This window comes from Ochotona curzoniae, unplaced genomic scaffold (assembly GCF_017591425.1).
Source record: "Ochotona curzoniae isolate NIBS_2020 unplaced genomic scaffold, NIBS_Ocur_1.0 contig_3432, whole genome shotgun sequence".
Classification (NCBI taxonomy): Eukaryota; Metazoa; Chordata; class Mammalia; order Lagomorpha; family Ochotonidae; genus Ochotona; species Ochotona curzoniae.
In genome coordinates, this window is record NW_024465859.1 from 14042074 (window position 1) to 14066313 (window position 24240).

The window sequence follows — 24240 nt, forward strand, 5'->3', positions numbered from 1 at the left end:
CCCAAGGAGGGGAATTGGAAGTGGATCAGCCAGGACTTCAACTGGCTCTTTGATGATGGATGCTGCTTCAAAGGTGGTGGCTTAATGCACTGTGCCACAATACTGGTCCTTCTCTCCTTTCTTTCTTAAAATATCTAGAATTCAATTTCCTAATTGAATCTCTGAATTTCTATATCAGCATACGATAGCATCTTTCTATCCACTTTCATATTTGAAGCCTGTAACCTACTTTTTATGTGTACATCAAAGTTCTTGTTTCAGCTTTTGATGTGTACTTTCAGTTTTAGTTTTATGTTCTTATTTCAATCACAATTCTTATGGCTTTAACCTTTTATGATCATTTTGCTATATATTTGAAACAAAATCCTCTTAACTCAAACTTTCTAGCACATATTTGTTGATATTTGAATTAAAATTTCCCTTGAGGTAAATACTCTATGGCTGAATGCTTGGTAAAGATGATCATGCCATTTGTGGTATATGATTTAGTACTGTTCTCGTCTTTGATAAATGCAAACTCTTGGAGTTCCAACAGTTAGGGCTGAGCCATGCTGAAGCTAGGAGGTGGAACTGTATCTGGGTTCCCTTGCAAGGTAGGAATCCAACCTCCTGAGTTGTCCCCTGCCATCTCCCATCTCCCATTGTGTAAGCTAGCAGCAAGCTGGAGTTGACAACAGAGCTTGGAATTGAACCTGTACACTCTCAAATGGGCAGGTATTCCAAGCACTGTCTTAACTGCTAGACCAAACATCTGCTCCTTAAAATCTTACAGTGTTTGAATATCATATTACTGTTCAGCAGTTTCAAATAGGTAGGACTTTCTGACTTGGGGTTTTTGAATTCAGGATGATTAATTGAATTAAGGTGCATGCAAATACTCTAAAATTGCAAAAACTCTTAACGTCGGAACATTTCTTGTCTCAAAGTTGTCATATGTTATCACCTTGCTGAGTTCGGGATTCAGAGTGTAGATAGCTGATTTTCTCAGTAGCATTTGCCATTCTCCCTGTTCCTTCCAACCCAAGATATGTGTGAGGCAGAACTGTTGGAAACCAGTCCAATACAAGACCAGTGGCAGCCAGTCCAGTGCATGCCTGATGGTGTCTAGTACCTACTCAAGAACAACATAGTGTGCCTTGTATGGAGTATTCCAACCAGTCCTTACCATAACCCAGTGAGGGTGTTGTTTTTTATTCTGATTTTAAATTTTAGTTTCTACTGTACCCATTTGACAGGTGAGGAAACCAAGGCTTAAGGTTAAAATGATTTGATGTTATGGACTTAGTTGTATCCTCCCCAAATGTAACCTGAGCAGTAACAGGAACTGGGCTAGCAGCTACAGCTGAAGCACAGGCTGAACTGTTGACCCTGCAAAACACCTGAACTCGCTTTCCAGACGGAGAAGAATTGGACTCAGCTGCATGGACTGAGCACAATTGGGCTCAGCTCTATGCAATTTCTTTGCTAAAGGACTATGCAGGAAGGGGATATAAAGCGAGGCAAAGGAGGAACAAAGAGAGACTTCTACCTTCACTCGTCTCTTGCCGGTGCTTCATCCCCAGACCCTCTCCCTGTTACTGGCTCTGCTGGAAGGAGCACACAGATTTTTTTGTTGCGACTCACACTGTTGTGGACAACATTGGGAGGTAAGGCCCTTAAAGAGATAAGGTTGTCGGGCAGAGTGCTAATCCAAGATGTGAGAGAGAGAGAGAGCAGGGAAGTGCCCACACGAAGAAAACGCCAAAAGACCATGGGGAGGCACAATAAGAAGGTGCTGTCTGTAAGTCAAGAAGAGAACCTTCAGAAATCTGTAAATTGCCAATGCCTTGAGCTTGAACTTCTAGTCTCCAGAACTATGAAAAATACCTGAACACATTGCTGTTGTTTTCACCCACCGGTGTTTAGTGTATTGTGGCAGCTCAAGGTGACTTGCCCAGGGTTCTGTCACTGGCTCGTGGTGGAGCTGTGCTGTGGCTTGTTCAGCATGCCCTACTTGGAACCTTAGTGTTCTCTGACTTGCGCGCATCACGGAGCAGTTCTCTCTGTACTGAGAGGTGCGGGAATGGATGCACTCCCTGAACATACTCCTATTCTAGAGGAGAAAGAGGGATGGCTTGTTAGGGATTCTGTTCACCACTGCTACTCTGGGGCATCAAGCATGGCCTGAGCAGGTGGAATGAGTGGATGGTTAATAAATGTTTTTGAACAAAGGAGTCAATATAAAACAAGAAGTTGAGTGACAGACAAGACAGGGATAGGAAGCCTTCCAAGGGTGTAAATTCAATGTATAAATCCAATTTGCGGTAGAGGGAGACAGTCAAATGTAACAACAAACAATTTGAAGTTAGAGGCGACGTAGGAGACATACCCAGGGTTGGGGAGAGTAGCTAGAGCCTGGGCAGAAGGCCATGGGTGGAAGAACCGTCCCTGGGCTAGGGTCAAGGGTCGAGGGGGTGGGGATGGAAAACCATAGGACCACTGAGATGCTGCAAGTGGAGTGGCAGGTGTCCCCAATGACTGAGAGGAGCATGGAGAAGACAGGGTGAAAAGTGAGTCTTGAGGATTTTGTCTGGGAGATAAGTGACTTGCACAAAGGCACACAGTTCTCATCTCAGGAGTCGTATATTTGCCTTTATTAAGCATATGTTCTGTCAAGAGTTTAGAATCTTGGGTTGGGACTTGGTTTACACTCCTGGACTGATCCATTTTTTTGAGTTGTCAGTTCAGCCAAAGGAGTATCACCACTCATACTTGACAGCTTCTACAAAGTGTAATTAAAAATGAAACTGGTGACAGCACATCAAACAAGACGTTTCCAAAGCTGACAGATTTTGGTTCCCACAGCTAGTCTGGAACTGAATGTTCAGAATGCATCTTTAAACTTCCACGGGGGTATAAAGAGAGGCTTTTCCCAGTCTGAAGGATGAATTTAAAATCTGCTGTAGAAAAACACCACAGAGAAAAATAGAGAAGGCAGCTGGCCCTCTTACCAATTTCAGAGCAGGAAAGGAATTTCAGTAGAGCATAAAAACAGCTTTCTCTCATGAAAGGAAACACAACGAGAAAAATAATCCTTGCTGTGGAGTCCTTTGCAGTTCTTTTCTGTCTAGCATTAGATAGAGACCAGAGGGCTTAACATTGTTTTGATACCCATGCAACTGGCAGCTTGCCTGTCAGAGGAAGCTGGAACCGAACTGACCAGCTCTGTGTTTCCAGGTGGCACGTAAGCCACATTTTCAGCGCTGTTATCGGTCATTTAATTCCCTGCTGAATATTGAGGGAGTGTTTTTCGTTCACAGGCCATTTGCAGTGTCTGCTTCCTTTTTTTTTTCCGTTAGCCACATTTAAAAAAAAAGAGGGGGGAGGGAAATGACTTGGGCAGCACTTTTGTAAAAGTGAACTGAGCAGTGAAGAGCGCCAGTGAAAGTCATACAGTAAATAGCAATAAACTGACTTAAGATGCAGACAACTGGTATGATGCTCCCCCCGAGGGACACTGGAAAAGGCATCGGAGGAGCACTTGTCAGGAAAAGGAACAAGGCAATTAAGAAGGAACTGTAATTCGTGACCCCAAGGGGGAGAGTAAGGGAGGAGTGTTGTTTCAAAGCTTTTTATTGATTTTTTTGTTGTTTTGGTTGATTTTGAAAAGGGTAAAGAGGCAAGCCAAAAAAAAAAAATTTGATGGTTTTTTTATTGATCAAATTCGGTAGCTATGTGTATGTGACCTCTTTATTACAACACACCATCACATATCAGACAGAACATTAAGGGGGGGAAATCCATATCAAATATGGATTTATGGCAGGGTCCTGTGCAGAAAAACGCTTTTGTAATAACATCAACCTGTTTTGTTTTGTTTTTTTCCTCTTTGGAGGAACATCTGCAGGTTGTAATTAAGCAATGTTCATTTGTTTCCTCTATTTCTTTTGTCATCACTAAATCACTACACTTAGGCAACAAATTGGCGAATAATGAAACACAGAAAACTGCTGGTTCAGTTGCGGCAGGAAATTTCCCTCCTCAAATTATGACCGATTTTGAGCTGACTGAGCCATTTTGTTTTAGGTGTATTTTAGCACAGATCTTCAGCTGAGCTTGTTGGAATTCATACTCATTGCACACAAGAAGATTCTGCTTAGAGATAATTATTTGTTTTTCCATGTTTGCTATGGTTTAGACATAAATGAATAAGGAAAGAAATTGTACTGAAAATGTATGACATTTTGAATTATAATCATTAAATTTATTTTTGGCTATGTATTTAATGCATATGGTCTTGTTAGAATAAATAGCTTTTTCAGTATGCTGTCTCAAAAGATACAAAAACTTTTTTCAAAAACTTGATTTGTCTACTCTTAGAAGAATTCTTTTCTTGGTTTTCTGTATCTTTTATATTGAAAACATGTATAGCAGCATATTTATGTGTAAATATAAGTTAGAGAGTTGAACATGTACAGGTAAATGGGGTTTTGTTCTAAAACACAAGCAGAGAACAGTAGCCAAGTAAACTTTTAGGATGGTCCTTATCAGTCTTGAAATAGCCGATCTAAACAATAGTAAGTGCGTACAAGCTTATTGTGTGTGCATTCTCTTTGAACTTGAGATATTATTTTTGTTCATTGCTACCTGTATTAATTTAAGGAGAAGGCCAAATTGTTCCACATGAACTGTACTGGTTATTAAGACTGTGTACTTTGGTTCAATGGAGTGAGCATGTTTTCAAATCTGAATGCTCTAGCAAACTTTTCTTTCAACCATGGAACAATAATATTTTGTTTGAAATGGTCGGCTAAGCCCAAAGGGATAAACAGGAAACTCTATTTTAAACAAACTCCTGTCTTCCACATATGAAAGTCAAACCATGGTCTGTCTAGAATGCAATTTTTTTTTTTTGGTGTCTTTTTTTTCTCTTTGTCTTTGTTCCATATGAGGTAGATTTAAGTAGCGCCAGTGGACCCAGTCTTGTGGCAGCCTATCGCCCCCATGGCACTGAGAGAAATCATGCCTGTATTTCCATGCGTTTCCCAGACATAGCCTGGGTTTTGTAGTACATGAATCGCTGATTAGAGAAAAGAGATAGTAAGCAGTCGTTTTATCCTGGCCACGGTGTTAGGTCCTGCATCTAATGTCAGTCTGGTACTGCATGCTTCTTGCTAATCTTGAAGTAATTTCAATATTGACTATTTCTGTTATATTTTACATATTGTGTTAGAATCTGGGACTACAATGTTAAATGAAATAGAATTAATGTCCCAGATGTGTTAATCAGTTGATACATAATTGTTATTTATTAAATTGTGGTGTGATTTCCAAATGATCAATATGTGTGAAGGCATAATAGCAATCTGCATATTATGGATTATAGATAAGGCAGTATTGACGACTGTAGTTCTGATAAACCAAATCCACAATGTTATCTTATGTTTTGGATTCTCAATTTTAGGTTTAATAGGCATTGTGAGTAAAGAAAAGAGCAAGTCGCTGCTGTTGTGGCACAGCGGTTTAAACTGCTGCCTGCGATGCCATGAGTACAGGTTCTAGTCCTGGTTGTTTCTGACCCAGCTATCTGCTAATGCACTTGGGAAAGCAGTGAAAGATGGCCCAGTTGCTTTGACCCCTGCACCTATATGGGAGACCATGAAGGAATTCCTGGTTTCTGGGCTTCCAGCCTAAGCTGTTGTGGCCATCTGGGAATGAATCAGCAGATGAAAGATTCATCTCTTTCTCTCTCTCATTTTCTAACTGGCTTTCAAATACATAAATACAATTTAGAAATTAAAAAAACAATAATGATGATTAGAGCAGTTCATTTTCAGACTTTTTAATTGTATTTAAGTAATTTTTTCCCCTTTAAATGAAGGATATCTTGGAGTTCCTAAAAAGCAATAGAGTGTGAAAGGCAAGTACAGTTTGTCTGCTGTTTTTCAATATTTATTTATGTGAGGAAGGGAGAGGTTGATCCTAGCCACTGGTTCATATTGCAAAGGCCTGCCATAGCTGGGTTGTACCAGGCTAAATCCCAGGGTCCTGGGCTCTCAGGGATTCAGGGATTTCACCCATCACCTGTTGCCCTAAAGGATGCTGATCAGCAGAGAGTGGAAACAAAGGCAGAGCTGTGACTCAAATCCAAACACTCTTATATGGGTTGTGGGAATATAGGGAATTTTAATCACTGTGCCAAATACCTACCGTTGTCTTCTCCTGAATTGCCCTAATGCTGTATGCCAGTGGTAGTCTGAGATTATCACAGCTTCGTATAAATATTTGACAACTCTTAAGAAGTATTTATTAATTCTTGGAGCTGGTACTGTGGCTAATATAAGGCTAATTCTTTCTCTGCAGTTCCAGCATCCCATATGTGTACTGGTTCATGTTCTGGTTGCCACACTTTGGATCCAGCTCCCTGTTTATGATATTTGAAAAAAAAAAAAAAGATCAGAGGATGGCTCAAGCCCTTGGGGCCCCATAGCCACGTGGGTGACCTGGAAGAAGCTTTTGGCTTTGGGAAGGCTCAGTTCCAGCCATTGTGGCCTTTGGAAGTGAACTAGAGGGTAGAAGTCTTTCTCTCTGTTTCTCCTTCTCTGTAAATCTGCCTTTCAAATGAAAAAATTAAATTAATATTGGAAAAGAAGTGTTTATCAAAAAGAGAAAAAAATTGCTTGCTGTAAATTTCTCCGACCTAGGATAAAGAGTTTGTCCTGTGGTTGATGCTGTAGCATAATGGGTAAAGCTGTTGCCCGTGTTGCCAGTGTTCGATTTGGGTGCTGGATCATGTTCCAGCTGTTTCACTTCTGATCTGTATTCCCTACTGAAAAAGAAGTGGAAAATTCTCCAAGTACTTGGGCATCTGCACTCAAGTGGAAGACCTGGAAGCAGCTCTGGCTCCTGGCTTCAGGCCACTGTGCCAATTTTGGGGATGAACCAGTGGCTGGAAGATTACCCTGTCTCTCCTCCTCCCCACTCCCAACTACCTTTTCAAATGAATACATAAATAAGCTTTATTTTGAAAAAAGAGTTTATCTTTTTTTTAAAGATTTATTTTTATTGGAAAGGCAAATTTATGGAGAAAGGAGAATGAGAGAGAATATTCTGTCTGCTGGTTTATACCCCAAATGGCCAAAACAACTGGAGTTGAGCCGATTTGAAGCAAGAAGATTCCTCCGGGTCTCCCCCACGGGTGCAGGGTCTCAAGGCTTTGGCCATCCTCTACCGCTTTCCCAGGTTACAAGCAGGGAACAGCCAGCACATGAATCAGTGACCATATGAAATCCCAGTGCTTTGAGGTGGAGGATTTGCCAGTTGCAATATCATGCTGGGCCTGGAGTTTGTCTTAAAAAGAAGTATTTTAATGAGAGTATGCACAAATACATGATCTCAGAGACAAGGAAAGTTTTTTGATTGAAGAAATTTGACTTCATGAAGAGTTAATCACATTGCCCCTTACATCTCGTTTTGACTTTGGCAATCAAGTGTTATAGAAATGGTATGGTTCTGTTACTCAATTTAGAATGCTTGGGTGCTAGTCTACTTGTATACTAAGTCTTAAAGACTATAGTCTCCTGTTGTTGAATCTCAAATCTGTAATCCAGGGATGACTCTGCCTGTTTGCTGTGTCTCATGAAATATACATAAAGGTCCTTGGTAAGTTTTGAAGTTTACTGAAGTATAAAGTTTTATGACTAATGGAACTGCTTGTGATAGAAATCTTGAATGTAGAAATGTGTAAAATATTGGTTACAGTGTTAATTGTTCACACTGCATTCCTTAAAGAACCTGAAGCCAGCTATGTGTACATATTGTATGATGTATATGTATAGGGCGTATTGTATAATACTGTGTACCTGAGGGATAATCCTACAGTGGCCTCTGGTGGATGGACTAAATACTATGTCACATATAAGGACAAGGCAAATATGTGCTATATTTTTCCAGTGATTGAGAATGCTATGTCTTTTTATCATAATTCAGTTTTTAGAGCCTACTTCATAAAATCTTCACTTGGTGATCTTATTTACGTATATTTTAAAATGGCCCAGGACATGTTTATTAAAATACATAGTCTTAGAGATCTACCAAAATTCTGACTGAATAGTTCTGGTGTACAGCTCAGGAACTGACTTTCAGATCAGCTTTGACACAGATGCCATAGAGCACATCAGGTGGAGGTCTTGGGAGACATAAGGTTTTTTTTTTTTCAAAACTTTGTGCATTTTTTCCTAAGAATACGACCTACAGCTTATTGTGCATTTGTGAGTCTCCTCCACCGAAGTTCAAACCAACTATTTTGATGTAATTAGTGTTTTGCTTAATGTTCTTTAAAAGGTGTTTTCATTGTGTTGGGTTACAGGAATGGCTGTAATGTGATTCTGTTGACCTATGCGTTAGAGGCTGGGATATGGGTTACAGAATGTTAAGGTGGGGCTTTGGTTCAGCATGTGCTCTTCCTTAAGGCTAAAGGATATGTATCTATAGGTCAGACCTACTCCAGCACAGGCAAATAATGAACTTACCCATCCTCTCTATTGTTATAAGAAGAACTATACTTGTTGTGAACTTTTTCTTCTTACCAAGAAATTAGGAATACCACACATTGTGGTGGGATCTTGTTGCTTTTGCTCCCAGGAAATGTCCCCCCACAAACAATTTTCCTGCTTGAAGTACATTTTCTCCTGTATTTTCTAGCTGTATTTTATATGTGAAGGTGCTTGGTACATTTTAAAGACTTAGTTAAGTGTAGAGACTTATAAGGATAGCCATTTATGGTTAACAAGATTAACACACAAAGTTAGTTAAATATTAAAGGACTCATGACCTACATTATAAAAATTGAAGATAATTTTTATGTATTCCTTCATTATTTCTGGGAAACACTTTTGAGAAGCAAGATTTATGTATTTATTTTCCTTAGAGGATTAAAAGAAGCTCACTTGGAGAAAATGATTCCAAGTAAAACCCACAAATAAAATCTTGATTTTCAAATTTTTTATGGTAGAAACATTAAAATGCATGAAGAGACACTAGCTTGAGCATAAGCATATCACACACCACACACACACACACACACTCACACACACACTCACATACGTTGTAAATTAAAAAAAAAATGCTTTCTGTATCCGTAGATATTTAGCTACTCCATGGCAACCTAGGCTAAAGACTGCATTTCCCAATATCCATTTTAACTGAGCATAACCCTTTGAGTAAGTGGCGCTAGTGAGATGGAAGGGGAACAGATATGCATAATTCCCAGGTCATATCACCTCTGCTTTCCTTTTATCTGTTTCCATCTTGTATGGAAATGAGCAGTTATCACAGCAGTTATTAAGCTGTGCCATGGAAGCCATGTGCTTGGGATGGTAGAGCTCCGTGCCAGCCTGGATCTCCAGGTCATCTCTTGGAGCAGAGTCTAACCTGCTGTGTGCATCCTCATACCATGTGGAGAAGGGCGGTGCCTAAAAGAGGACAGAGAAGAAAGATAGAGGATTTTTGGGGTCTAGGATAACAGGATACAACATACCAGCCCTGTATTACCTACATCCATTCTACTGAATATGAGAGAAGTAAACGGATCTTGTTTAGGTTTCAGATATTTTAGATATTGCTCTCAGGCATGCAGAGTTATATTTAATTAGCAAATTAATGGTCATAATCCCATGCCGTAGTGATAAATCATGCATGCGTGCATCCTTTATGAGTTTTTCCATGTTTAACAGTACATGTTAATTAATATACATATATGCAATTAATTAGGAACATGGGAATTGGAGAAAACCAAAGATTTGAATCACAGCTCTGTTACTATAGCTGGGTGATGTAGTGGAAAAGTTAATTAACATCTTTCAATTTTAGTTTTACAATCCATAAATAATGGTGTCCATACGGGATGCTGCTTAACTTGTCATGACACATTTATGGCCCCTGTATACTGTTTTTTATAACTTGCTTTTTCATATCACTTTATATTATGAATATCCTTTCATGATCTTTTTAACAATGATTTTGGAAATTCATTCTATTCAGTTGTTTGGATGTGCAAATTATTACCATTTGGTTTAACCATCCTCTTTGGGAATTTAAGTTATTCCCTTTTTTTTTTTTTTTTGCTATCATACATGGTGCTATATTCGTTTAGTAAGTGTTTGCTGAACACCTTGTGGGGAAGGTGAATCTGAGTGAACATTGAGAGATGAGGTGAACATTTGGCCCTGGTGATGGAAGCACTTCTTGGGACTCTGTCATGCCTTATCACAGGGCTTTGGGTTCTTGTTCTGCTTTCAATGCTACTTTCTGCTGGTTAGCCCTTGGAGGTAACAGGTGATGGTTCCAATAGTTGGGTTCATGTCATCCATGTGAGATATCCAAATCCTGATTTTTTTTCTGGCTCCTGGTTTCAATCTGGCCCAGCCTGGTTGTTGCAAGCTTTTGTGGAGTAAATCAGGACCCAGGAGCTCTTTCTCACTGCATCTCTGTCTCTGTGTCTCTCTGCTTTGCAAAACAAGCAAACATATAAATAAGCAGATAAATAATATTGGAAGGAAGTAAGGAGGTTAAGTCCTACACATACTTAAGGTCTTGGGAATAGACAGTGTAGACACCTGACAATAGCAAGCCCTGCCTGGCCCTGGAGCACTGGGGAAATAAGTGTGGCTGTAGCTGTGCAAACAAAAGGGAGAGGAGTGAAAGCTGAGTCCTGAGGGTTGGAGGTTGGGGCAGACCAAGGTTAGAGAGACTTTTTACCTCCTTTGCATCATTTTTATTCAAGGCCTTTAGATATGTTTTTTATACTTGGAAATGCTGGTTCAAAGATATGCCAAAATTTATGGCTTTGATTAAGTACAAAATTTCCTGGGAATATATGACACATTTTTGGTGTTGTAGCAAAATCTTTGCCTGTAAACTTAGTCATTTATTTTCTTAGAAATGGAAATGCTGACTGGATGATATGCAAAATGTTACTCCTCTGAGTGAGTAAAACTATTAAGGGAATAGATTGTTTCCTAAAGGCAGAGGCATTGTCATAGAACTTTCTTAACTCCTTCTCTAGTCTTTCCTCCTGGCAGAGGGTCAAGCACGTAGTGAACACTGGGTGCAGGACTTGCTAGTTGAAGACCCACGTGTCAATCTGTGTTCCAGGCTTGATTGTTACACATCTTTTTGAGTGGAGAGGACATTTTAGTTTACATGACCTAGGAGTAAGTTCTGATGGTGAATGCCTTGCTCTCCTCCTGCTTACATTTTAGTAGGAAGGTATAAGCATTGAACCATCTAGAAATGCAATTTCAGATGATTACATATAAATTTGAAGAAAAGATGGCGTGTGATAAACAAAGACCATTTTCTACAGCTGTGGTGATACCAGCTGTGGAGAGAACATGATCAGAGTTGTAACCTCATTGAACACCTGCATTTCTCCCATTGTCTGGAGGTAGAGAGAATTTGGGCCTCTGTTGTTAACCTTTCATTTGATCTCATCATGTTGTGGTGCTACATGGAATTGGATTAGTGATGATCAAACTCAGAATCATAACCAAGCAGATAAGGAATATGGAAACAATCAAAATGTCACCTACTGGTAAATGGATACATAAATTGTGGTCCTACTTATACTATGAGATATTTAACAAGAAAAAGGCAGCCAGTAATGATGTATACTGAATGAACTGAAATCATTGATGATATTGACTGCTAGATGAACTTCAGGAATACAGTCAGGTTCTAATAATGCAAAGTGGGTAAGTGTTTGGCCTGGTAGTTTAGATGCAGCTTGATAAGTACATGCTCCCCTATCAGAGTTTCTGGGCTTGATACCAGAATCCAGTGTTTTTCTCCTCCTTCCTGCTAATGCATACCCTCAGAGGTAGTGGTGACAACTCCAGTATTTGAGTGTATCACTTACATGGGAGACTTGGATTGAGACCAGGTTTGGGCTGGCCCAGCCCTGCACATTGCTGGCATTTAGAGGGTGAACCAGGCAATGGGATCATGCTATTTCTGTCTTTGTGTCTTTCTGTCTCTTAAATGAACTAGACATAAGAAAGCTAACATAACATATGATTCCATTTATATGGCATGCTTAGAAAAGGCACATCTACAACAAAAAGTAGGCGAATGAGTGGCTGTGGTTGGAGATAGGAATGGTGAGTGACAACAGATGGGGACTAGGCCCTTTTGGGGTTATGGAAACGTTCTACAACTTGAACTGTAATTGTTGTCTAACTCTGTGTATTTACTGAAAAGCATTACACTTACAGTGAGTGAATTTCATGTTATGTAAGTTATACATCAACGAAGCTGGGAAGAAGTAGCACTATTGTTTTGAGTACTTAGGCTCTTACCATGGGTGCTTCTCCACACAGGCATGTAGTCTTGTGACTCTGGATTTGGCCGAGAGCTAGAAGGCTGTTATTCATCTGTAGATATTTCATATATGGAAAATGATTTTTGCATAGACTTGCAACTTTTAAGTAGAAGAAGGAAGGACTATTGGAAAAGACAAATGAACTTCTCAAATCCAGCAGATTCTACCTTAAGTAGGCAGTGTCACAAGCAGCCTTGCTGAGTTAGAGTTTTTGGAGCTACAGGAAGTTAAATTCACAGTGTTCTTGCCAGGGCGCTCACTTAGGTCTTGCCTGTGTGTCACTAAATGTGTGGTGTGCCTTCCTGGAACGTTTGGTGATCTCGGGGTCTGTGCTTTCCCACCTTTGGGGCATTGCTTAGAACATTTCCCTCTTGTGGAATAACCGCTTCACAATGCTCAGCTATTAAAATTCTCGCCGTCTTTGAGAGTTCATTTGGGTGTCCCATTCCTATGTGAGATTTGGATGGATTTCCAAAACCCATTATAATTTTACCATTTTCTGGTTTTGTACTTTCCACACAGTCGGCCGTGGGTACTTTCTATTTTTGCCCCTTGTATATATGGCTTAAATCACCATTTGGTAAACTAAAGTTAATGATAGGGTTGGGATCTTACCCATCTTATCACCTTGCGCATAGTTGATGCCCAGAATATAACTTGTGAATTAAAAACAAGCTACATAATGCAACTGTCATGGATTAGCTTCCTGAAAATAAATTTTTAGTAACTTTATGTTCTCCAAGTGCCTAAACAGTGGGCATCTCAAAACTTTCAACGTGCAGCTCTTTTGTCCCTCATCTAGGGCTTTTGACACCCGTTTTTGCAGGCCAGGCTTATGCATTTGTGCCTTGGCAGGTTGATGGCTATGACTGTGAATAATGAGTCAATTATCATCCAGCCTCGGGGAAAGCACAATTATCCCTGGCTGGCCAGGCTGAGGCAGTCCTCTCCTCCCTGTGCCCTTTCAAATGAAGAACATAAAACAGTTGGAATTCAGAACACTATACAGGGAATTTAGACAAAACATTCGTGTGCCGAATTTAGCTACTTTGGATTTATCCTGATTTATGATTGATTGGTTTTTAAATTGCTTATTTAATCCTAACGACTCTCGCTCCAGGGGAGACCACATACCAAGGAGCCATGTGACCAAGAAGTGGAGAGAAGGAGTTGTTCTGGGCAAATATCAGGAGCAAATATTATTACCCAGAGAAACATGGCTGTAGGCTAGGAGTATAATGTGAAAGGCACCTCCTGACTCTCAAAGTACACAGCCTTGTTAGAGTGTGATAGTCCATCCCCTGTTCTCTTTGCAGACGCCTTGTTGCAACCGCCTGGTGTTGCACACAATTTCCCCTCCCATGAATTTTTCTTTCCTTCTAGCAGTGTACTCAATATCTCATCATGACTGAGAACATGCTCTTGATTTATATTGCTATCGACTGTAGTGCCGAAGTACAGACATTCCAAGGCTGCCGATGGGATTTGGTCTTGAATTCTGATGCTGCCTCTGCTGAACTGAGAAAACTACCACACGTGTTTCTCAGGTCCCAGACCCTGGTCCGTTGTATGGAGGAAACTGATTTTTTTTTTTTTTAAGAAGTTTCTTTCAAAATTGAGTGCTCTGAAAATCATCCGTTTTATCTGGAAGATGTATAATCAATATGTGGTTACTGTCTAATTTATCAAGGCATCAAAACTTGCAACTGTTTCAAGCAGCGTAACCTTTTTCTTTGGTCTGAAATTAGACTCTGTATGTGTAGTGGTAGCCTCATGCGCAGATCCGTTGGAAGCTCGTCTGTTTGGTTTCAAAAGAAAATTGCAACTCCATTGCTTCTGAATAATGAAACCATCAAAAAACTTTTGAAAAACTTTTGTCATGTCTGTATTGGAGTTTTGACTTCGAAATGTCCAAAGAAATGCTCTTGAACGTTTCAATAAACCTGCTTGTTCTCTGAAATATTGCTGTTAAATTTCTAAACTGTATTATGTCTGACACTTATTTCAAAGCGAGAAACATTAATGATAAGATGAAAGGGTGGAAAAGGACTCTGATGAAAAGACAGAAGCAGGAGAAGATGAGTGGAGCCATTAGTTGGCACGTTTGGATTGCCACTGGCATAACTCCGCAAGCAGCCTGTGGGCTCTCTAATCAGCTTTCGTCCACTTCAGACTCTAGGTTGTACCAACATCTGCCATTTTGACATTATCATATTGAAAAATAACTCCCCTTACCCCCATCTTACCCTGCCAAGTTATTTATTATTTACTCACTTTAAGAAAAATGAAAAAAAAAAAAGCCTTTGTAAGGAGCCCTTGTGACTCTTTGGAGGGATGGAGTATGTATTCTTGTGAAACTAACTTCAAAGTTCAGGAAGGAGTTTTAAACTTAGTTTAATAACAAAGAGTAAATATTTTGTGCTTCTCTTGGTGTTTTAAAAATGAAAACTTTGTTTACGAAAAGAGTGAACAAGAAGTTTTGCCGGATTTGAGACCCAACTAGGAGTTCACCCTCAGCATAAGCAGCTGGGATTTAGTTTGTATTTTGCTCTTGATAAGGAGCCTTTGATAAAGAGTTTGATTTGGTTACCTGTCCAACAACCTGGGGTTTTATCAGATGAATGACAGAGGAATACCTGGAGTGATTGTGAGAACCAATGGAAATCATCCCTTTTCAGACATCCCTTTACTTTTTTTTGCAAGTAAACTTCTGCTATGTCACTGCTGTGGTGCGTGGGAAGCAGTAGAGAGCAAGTCTAGGAGATTGTAGTTGATAGAGCTGAACTTTTTTAAGGAAAAGTGATGCACTCAGTATTTGTATAAACCTTGTATGGCTTAATTTTTTTTTAAAGATGTTTAGTTATTTATTTTAGAGACCCTAAATGAGAGAAGATAGAGGTGGAGAGATAGATAGATAGATAGATAGATAGATAGATAGATAGATAGAGATAGATAGATCTATCTATGGCATAACTCAGTCCAGGCGCTAACAACTCCACATCCAGAGACAAGTTCAGCGCCCCATTGCCATTTTCAGAACCTACTGCATCCTGAAGTGCTCTAGCAGCACATATGCTCAATGATTTCAGTGTCATTCGGTAACTCATGATTGGCTGCCTTTGTCGTGTTAAATATATCTATCTAGTAGACTACAATTTATCTATCTATCTACCAGTAGTGCTAATCGATAATCTATCTATCTATCTATCTATCTCCTGGTTCACTTCTTAGATACCCACAACAGCTAGGGGCCAAACTGAATCCAGGAGTGTGAAACTACCTCTGGGTCTCTCATGTGGGTTGTAGCGGTCCAGGCTCTTGAGCCATCATCTTCTTCCTGGGATGCATTAACAGGAAGTTGGTTTGGAAGTGAAGCAGCTGGGACTTGAACCAGTGCTAAAGTAGGGAATGTGAAGGAAGACAGTAGTTGTTTAATCTCCTGTGCCACTATACCTTGTCCTCTCTAAATTATTAATGGTGTTACAGACTATCTTATATCTATTCCACAACAGAATATGTGTGTTAATGTCCTGAGGAAATCTCCATAGTCTTAACAGTGTCAATGATGGGGCATTCAGAAGCAGACCAAATGGATTTGTACCGGACTGTAATCATTACAACCAAATGAACCTCCCTTCTTTTGACACTGTGCAACTGACAGTTCCAGAGAAACAAATAATATTGCTTTGCTGGACTAAGCTGTCTTATAACCCTTTAGTTTGGATCTGCCTGAGTTCACAGGTAAGTTAATCCGTGCTACTCTGGGATATTTTCATGGTTAGAGATCATAAGGAATGGAATTGGATTCCCAAAACCAGGAATCACATGATTTCAGCCACTTGTCTGCTTTAGAATTCCTTCAGTACTCCATCGACATGAATTCCTGTTTTTATTGTCATTTACAGTAAGAAAGGTCCCGCTTGAAAAATCTAGTTTGGAGCCCCAGACCCTCTCCAAGTGTTGTAAGCTTTTAGTCTTTGCTTTCTGCATACATTTTTTCCCCTGAATTTTTAAATTTGTTTTATTTTCTCAGGACTTTTCCTAATCATCTGCTTTATTGTTGTAGTTAACAAAGCACAGCGGTCAGGAAAATGGATTCTAGGGCCAGAATACCAGAGTTTATACCCCTACTCTGCTACTCACCAGGTATATAGCCTGGTGAATTAAGTTACTTAATTATTCTGTTGGCTTTGATTTGTTTTTCTATAAAGCTGAGGTGGTAACAGCACCTACTTCTAAGAGTGTTACAAACATTAGATGAAACAATTGATGGGGTATTCATGAAGGATAACCCTCCATGAATGTTAACTCCTTAACTTTAAAAATACTGATTTAAAACATAATTTTGTGGATTAAGCCATTTTCTTCATGTAATTGATAATTAATACTTAATTATATCTGATATCTTTCCCACTTATCAGCCTGCATTTGCAGCTGCAATTCTTCAGTGATTTCCACCATGGTTTGTACCAGGTGCTCAAATGCAGCATAGCCAACCTCAGTTCGTTGTCTTGCACCAAGCTTACTCGGTTTTGTTTCTCCCTCAAGTTTTTGTTAGTAGCATCACGATATCCTAGTTCTCTCAGTCTCTTAATTTAGGATTAATCTTAGACTTCTTCCTGGCTCAGGAGGTAATTGTGAATTTAGTGCAGAGATACTCATTTTTAGTATTTTAAGCAGTGGAGAATAAGGAATTATATTTTATATGATGGAATTCTATGTAACTATGAAAATTACAGAGAAGAAAGTTCAGTGTTGCAAAGGAAAAAGAAAAATATTTCTGGCAATTGAGTTGCAATATAACATATTTTATATGATTCTGTTTTGATGTTTAGAAGTACATTGATGCAAAAGAAGATTAGAAAATGTGATGGAAAAAATGTGTTCTGGCTTTTCTGGTTTGTGGAATTTTAATGTTTTTCATGATTGCTTTTTTTTTCTCTTAAAATATTTTTTTTTTTTTGGAAATCATCTGATCTTCGACATAAAGGAGAAATCCTTCACATTTAGAAAAGAAAATGGGATAGTTTTGCAAATACTAAATTGATCTTTCAACAGTGGCCAAGAACTGTGCTAAACAGATACAACGTAGACATATAATAAACATTTTGAATGTTGAAGGAAATAGTGTTGCATTTCCATGCCTGTTTTGAAGTAACTTTTTAAAGTAAAGAGTGCTTACGGACTTAAACATTCAGTTGTATGGTTATTTGCAAACTTGTTGGAAGAAAGTTTTGCAATACATGAATGAAGTAAGCCAAATTGAGTGTGGAAGATGTTTTCTACTACTATACTGCTTATTTTTTTCAGAGGATGATGGGACCAAACGGGAAGCATTTGGAACCAATTCTTCAGAAAAAATATTTCCCTTAGTAAAATTCACTCGTGAAAATGAACGAAATGACCACCGCTGTCTGAGAAATAAGACCACCTTTCTTCATACTTGTTCACAATGTTCGGAAGAACAGGTAATGCCATACACATTTCTAAAAGCAGTCTGAGAAGAGGAAGTAATCTTTATGGACTGAAAAAAGAAAGGCGTAGAGAAACATTAGACAGCTATTGGGATGGTAATTCCTAAATCTGGGATGCCATTGGAGCACTTTATTGAAAGCGACTATACATTTCCTTGATTTCAGCTTATGATGGTATTTTGATTGTCTTCAGTTTTCATTAGCAAACTCTTAAGAATCTTCTATTCATAAACTATATCCTTTAGATCATTTCATATTTTGGATAAAAGAGTTCTCTTTTTAATTCGGTAAAATGGGACTTTCCCTGACTTATCCTAGAATCATTTCTTTCAGACATAATGTAAAATCTATTTTCTTATTTCTATAAAATTTAGTACATAAATGTTGATTGGTGTCTTTTCCAGTCTTCAGGATTTTATAGGTTCTATTCATATTCTCCCTTAGTTTTTAATTATCAAGGGATTGTAGTGGAAGCTGTTGTACTTTTAAAGCCATTTGCATTTGTAGTTGCTGCTTTATTATGTCTTTTCTCTGATAAGGGTGACAAAATTGTAGAAGAAATATTATTTTATACAGGGTAGCAAAAAAAAAAATGTCCTTATAGGAGCACAAGCCAGTAATTTTTTATTTCTAGACCAGCTTCCCATGATGTGATTATGAAATATGAATCTTTTCCCCTGGGTGAATTCACTCCTCACTTGCACTTGTTGAATGGGATTTTGTTATATTGACCTAAAAATGTTACATTGGTGTTCCCTGATTTGTTCACTGGAGGTTCATTGTAATGAGAAAGGAGGTAGAGATCTTCCTGTATTACATGTGAGAACTCTGGAGTTAAATAATCCAGTCCACCCTGTTAGACGATGGATGAATATAGAGCTGAGAAGTGGAAGTCAGACCTCCTGAAACCCATTCCCTAAACTCCTATGGCTTAGTGAATCTAGACTATCACAAATATTCAGTCAGCATAGTTATGAGGCCAGTTTGTTTATGTCGATTTTTCTTCAGTGTATTCTCACTATGTTTTCAGATAGTGATGGATGAAGGTCAAACACTTGGCAGTTCCCTTCAAGGTGACCTGAGTCAGGCAAGGCGAATGAAGGTAAGGTATGAATTAACTTTAATAGAAAAAATCCAGGCTCACACAAATAGATACACAAAACTAAACAAAAATCACAGAACTCATTTGTTATGTCATGCTAAAAGATTTATTTTGTTTGTATTTGAAAGAGTTACAGACATGAGGGAGAGATATCTTCCATCCTTTGGTTTATTTCGCAAATGGCTGCAATGGCTAGAGATGGGCCCATCTGAAGCCAGGAACCAGGAGTTTCCTCCAGGTGTCCTATATGGGTGCAGGGGCCCAAGAATTGGGCTAATTTCTGCTGCTTTGCTAGGCAATAAACAGGGAACTGGATCCAAAGTAGGGCAACTGGGACTCAAAACTGGTACCCATGTGGGATAATGATGTTGCAAGACGATGATTAGCGTACTATCCCATGGCACTGGCTCCTACGCTATTCTTTAAAGAGAGAGAGATCGATTTTTCCATACACTGCTTCACTCCCTGGATGACTCCCAATAGCCTGGGCTGGTCCAGGCTGCAGCTGGGAGTCAAGAGCTTCATCTGAGTTTCCCACATAGATGGCAGGGGCTCAAGAATTTATGCCATTTTTCTGCTGTTTTCCCAGGTACATTAACAGGAAAATGGATTGCAAATGGTACCTCTATGTGTCTATGTGAGATGCCCCTTAAGCAGTAGTTTAACTTGCTGTGCCCTAGCTCTGTTCCCCATAATCTGCTTTTACACAAACTATGAAGACGGCAGCAGGTTTTGTCTTTACTTTTTTTTTTTTTAACTGGTGTTTGAGTATCTTAAACTATTCTTTGTTGTGTGGGTTCTGGCTATTTTTTCTTAAGACTTAATAAATATAAGGGACATTTTGATAGAGAAACATGACACTAGTCCCCTTTGGTATTTGCCAATAAGTGACAGTATAACATAAGATTCTAAAATTTTAGTGCTGAAACCATCACATATGGAAGATAAATTTCTGTGACATGGAAACCAAGCAATGACTACAGTTATATACTTATAAGGAATGCAACTGCCATCTGACATTTCCGTGAAACGACCATGGTCTAGCAAGTAGAACCAGGGGACAAAACACTTGTCTTTTGAATTGGAATTATGAAATATAAATGTGTAATTCTAAGGTATTTCTTTTTGCACAAGTTAAGGTCATGAGCAGAAAAAGGCTTCTCAGAGTTAGGCCTTTGCTGGATGTCATTCATAGCAATGGTGGAATCATTTCCTTATTTGTACTGTTTGATATTCACCTGAGACGAATTAGTTCATGTCTGAAATGTTACCATTTTGTTAATCTAAAATATCTCATTGTCAGCTTGCAGTGGGAAATTGTATTACCTGTGGAACAGCGGTTCATTGAAATGCTGCTATTGTATTTGCAAAGGTCATTTGCTCTGCTTTTCACTTTGAAGTAATTTTCAGTTTTATCTGCTCAAAGAGCAAACACTTGATTTTTGCCCTGCTCACCTCTTTTGTGACTTACCCAAAGCAGGGTGTTTTTGTTTTGAATGAACCTTTCTCTCCTGCTCCCTTTAATTTCTTCCCCTTGATTCTTCAGAGTGCTGCAGGAAAGCATGCTGTTAGGATAATAGCCAGAACCACAACCACCAGTTGCTTGGGAAGCAACAGTAAATAAAACAAAACCAAAGGAGCAAAAGCATTGTGTAGGATTGTCATGCTGCTGTTACACGTGTGTTCTGGGACAGACTCTGCAGTGAAGTTCCTTTTTTGAACACTGTTATTTCTCTTTCATTATAGTGATCTGACTATGGTGTTCAGAGACATTCAGGGCAACTTCCAGATTCATTGCTTTTTTTCAGATGTTTCTGGGAAGGTTTTGAGCTGGGACTCAAGAGTTCATCAGTACAGATCCAGCTGCTCAGCTGAGAGTGGATTCACTGACTCCTCGTTGCATGTTTGCAAGCCTAACATACATAAAACTGGTGTTAATCCTTTTCTAGGTACACAGTGTTCGAGATGTAGAAGATGTAGATGTGGATGAAGAGATTAAGCCTCCCCTGAGCAAGGGTATGATTTTGTTCCTCTCTCTATTGTTTAACCTCTTTGTAGAAACTAGGAACAGCTTTTTTTTTTTATGATCCCTATTTTCACATCCTTAGAGTTGAGGTTCTGCAATTTCTGATTTAACAACAAAGATTTCAGATGAAAGGTCAAATTGTCCTGAAGATGCGAAAGTCTTTGTTCATGATTGGAGATAAAGATGATGCCTTCTCCCCAGGTCACCATGAGACAGCACTGATTGTCTCAAGTGTACAGAGTCATTGTAAAAATCAATTCCTAATTTCACAAAAGAACAATTTGTAAATTGAGATTATTTTTGAGGAACATAAATATGAATTGATTATAGAGATCATTAAAATATCAGATCATCCAAACAAAAACAACAAAATGCAAATTCTTGCTTTTAGATATATTGGTTAAATATGTAAATTGAAACTTAAGGACAGGTTCTAAGTTTCTTCTGTGGCAGTTTCCGTATGTGCTGAACAAAAGAGGCTTATGACAATCCATTGGTGTTTATATGCATTGTGCATTCTTTTCCTGATTAATGTTTCCATGTAAGTGTGCACACCATTGGCAGCTCAGAGGACTTGGAAATATGTCCAAAAGTAGGGTCATTCATACTGAAACCAAATCATTGCTAATTCAATACACAGGAGTCTCTGAGTTGTCCATATGAAATGTGAGGGAAGGGGCGATTTCTGTGGTGTTTAGTTACTGGTGTTTGACTATTGGTCACAGCCTTTAGGTGGTGATAAACGTGAGTAATTGGCATTATTGTCCTCAGGAGATGGTTTATGTACAAACTGGAGTTAACGTGGCTGAGTATAGTTGGTTAGGGAACATCGGGGACTCTGTTAAATTAAACAAGCCCCTGCTTTAAGTTCTTTGCTGGGATTGGGAGAACCTATGGTAATTAGACATGGGCATGTTAAACAAATTGTAAAGACTTTCTGGTATATTGAGAGGCAGAGAAAAAGAATGAGATTAGGGCATGGGAATGAGAGCATTAGTCCCCATTCACTAGAGTTCATTCATCAAATGGCTAAAATAATTGGGAATAGGCAAGGCTGCCTCAGTCTTGGTCTCCTTCATGGGTGGCAGGACCCAACTACTTGAGCCATTATGTGCTGCACCCCAGGTTCTGCATTGTGGGAATACACTTTCAATTTACTTTATAGTCACGGGTTCAATCTTCCACTAAGTAGCAAGTCATTAAATATAAAGAGAAACCACTGTTCTCTAGAGAACAGACAAGTGTTAGAAATAATCATCAAATAGCAAGGTGTCAGTTTTCTTCATATATATTGAATTTTTGTTTGAAAGGAAGAGTTAGAGAGAGGAAAGCAGAGACACACAGGGAAAACCTTTCATCTGCTGGTTCACTCCCCAAGTGGCCATAATGGACAAGGCTGAGTCAGACCAATCACAGAAACCCAGAGCTTCTTCCAGGCATGACAGGTGGTTACAGGGGCCCAACAACTTGGGCCCAACTTACTCTACTTTCCAAGGAACATTAGCAAGGAACTGGATTGGAAATGGAGCAGACAAAAAGTAAACCAGTGCTCACGAGGGATACTTGCGTTGCAGATGGAGGTTTAGTTTGGTATGCCACAATAGCAGCAATATTTTAAAAAATTCTACATACTAGCTGCCACAAAATCAAGAAAAAATATATATATATATGTGACCAGATATTTCCTTATCTCATCATTAGCTGATACACATCTAGGTTCTGTAATTTATCTACTGTGAGTTGAACTACTATGAACAAGAGGGTACAGGTAACCTCCTCATATGCTGATTAAATTTCCTTTGGCTGTATTTCCAGGGTTGGGATTGCTGGGTCATATGGTAGATCTATTTTTACATGTCTGAGGAATCTCTATACTGCCTTCTATAGTGACTGAGATATAAGATAGGCAGCTCACTAGCTAGTCACAAGGTGACAGCTCACTAGTCACAAGGTGGAAGCCACGCCTATCCCCACCCCATGTAATGCTGTCCATCCACCTGTCAGCCAAGTGACCTCATTCCAAGAAATCTCTCCCCTTACCTGGTACCTGGGGTCCGGGGGGAGGCAGCACCACATAACCACCCCCTTTTGGAGCCTTTTAAGAGCCCATAATGAAGAAGGGCTCTCTTTCTTTTTTTTTTTTTTCATTTTATTTCCCTATGGACCCAGAGGACTCGGGGTGGAAAACACTCCTCTCCTTGCTTCCCCTTCCTTACCTACTGTATTGTTTAGAGGACCGTGTGTGTGTGTGTTTGTGTGTGTGTGCATGTGCACACTCAGATATATATGGCTTCTTCACTTTTGTAGTAAGCTTCATTAGTTTGTACACTGTCTTTGTCCCTGTACTTAGGATGCTTCTTTAAGAGGCAAGAACCTGGAATAGGAATTTTTGACCCAACCTAGCCACAACATCTGTGGTGAGTTGAGATGTTACTAACATGGGATATAGGTAACTCCTTTGTATACTGATTTCACTTCCTTTTGTTAAATCCGCAGGAAGGGATGGCTGGGTCATATGATAGATTTGTTTAGATTTCTGAGGAATCTCCATACTGCTTTCCCTGATGTTTATATCAGTTTAGATTACTACTAATACAATATTAGAGTACCTTTTTCTCCACATCCTCACAAGCTTTGTTCTTATTGTCTGCCTTTCTGTTTGTTTTTAATTTTAAATTAGTTTGTAACAGATTCAATGTGAAATTTGGGGGTCCATAATGCTTAGTAAAATAAACCAGACCCCAAAAGACAAATATCCCTTTATTGACCTGTGTTATCTCATAGGTGGAGTATAAGAAAGAATAATGTTGAAATCATGGAATTTGATTACTGTTTAGAGCCCTTGTCTGTATCCCCATTAACAGTGATGTTTCTGCTCTTACTTGTTGAAATCTTTGTTTAATGGAGAATTAAACCTCTGTCTAAAGTATAAGAAAAATGTTAGTGCAAAATTTAAGAAAGAGCTAAGGAGGGGCTAGGTAACATCCGTATATTTTTAGAACTGGATCTCTGCACTACATGAAATTGTTGACTATTTCACGTTTATAAAAAATACTTAAACTAAAAAACCAACTAGTATGATGTGCTTACATCTTGGATTTTCAGGGTCTCTGGCTTGAATACTTCAGGTGACTCAGGTTCCTATAAGAGCAGTGTAGTGGCTTTAGTTTGGTTAGAAGGGAAGTCTAAAGACTTCAGGACTACATTTGTAGGACAACTACACTGTTTTGAGTTTTTGGTGATGTGGGAAGAAAAGTGTTAAAAATGAAGATTCCTGGGT

The 24240-nt window shown here is 39.0% G+C and overlaps 1 protein-coding gene across 2 annotated transcripts in view; it reads left to right on the top strand.

Moving 5' to 3' along the window:
- Positions 1 to 24240, top strand: part of LOC121156429 (intraflagellar transport associated protein) — an 83254-nt gene that overhangs the window by 27820 nt on the left and 31194 nt on the right. For both annotated transcript variants that reach the window (XM_040980123.1, XM_040980124.1), the window contains exons 3-5: positions 17669 to 17826; positions 18863 to 18934; positions 20884 to 20950. In XM_040980123.1, the coding sequence (XP_040836057.1) occupies positions 17669 to 17826; positions 18863 to 18934; positions 20884 to 20950 (297 nt within the window). The remainder of the gene's footprint in view (positions 1 to 17668; positions 17827 to 18862; positions 18935 to 20883; positions 20951 to 24240) is intronic.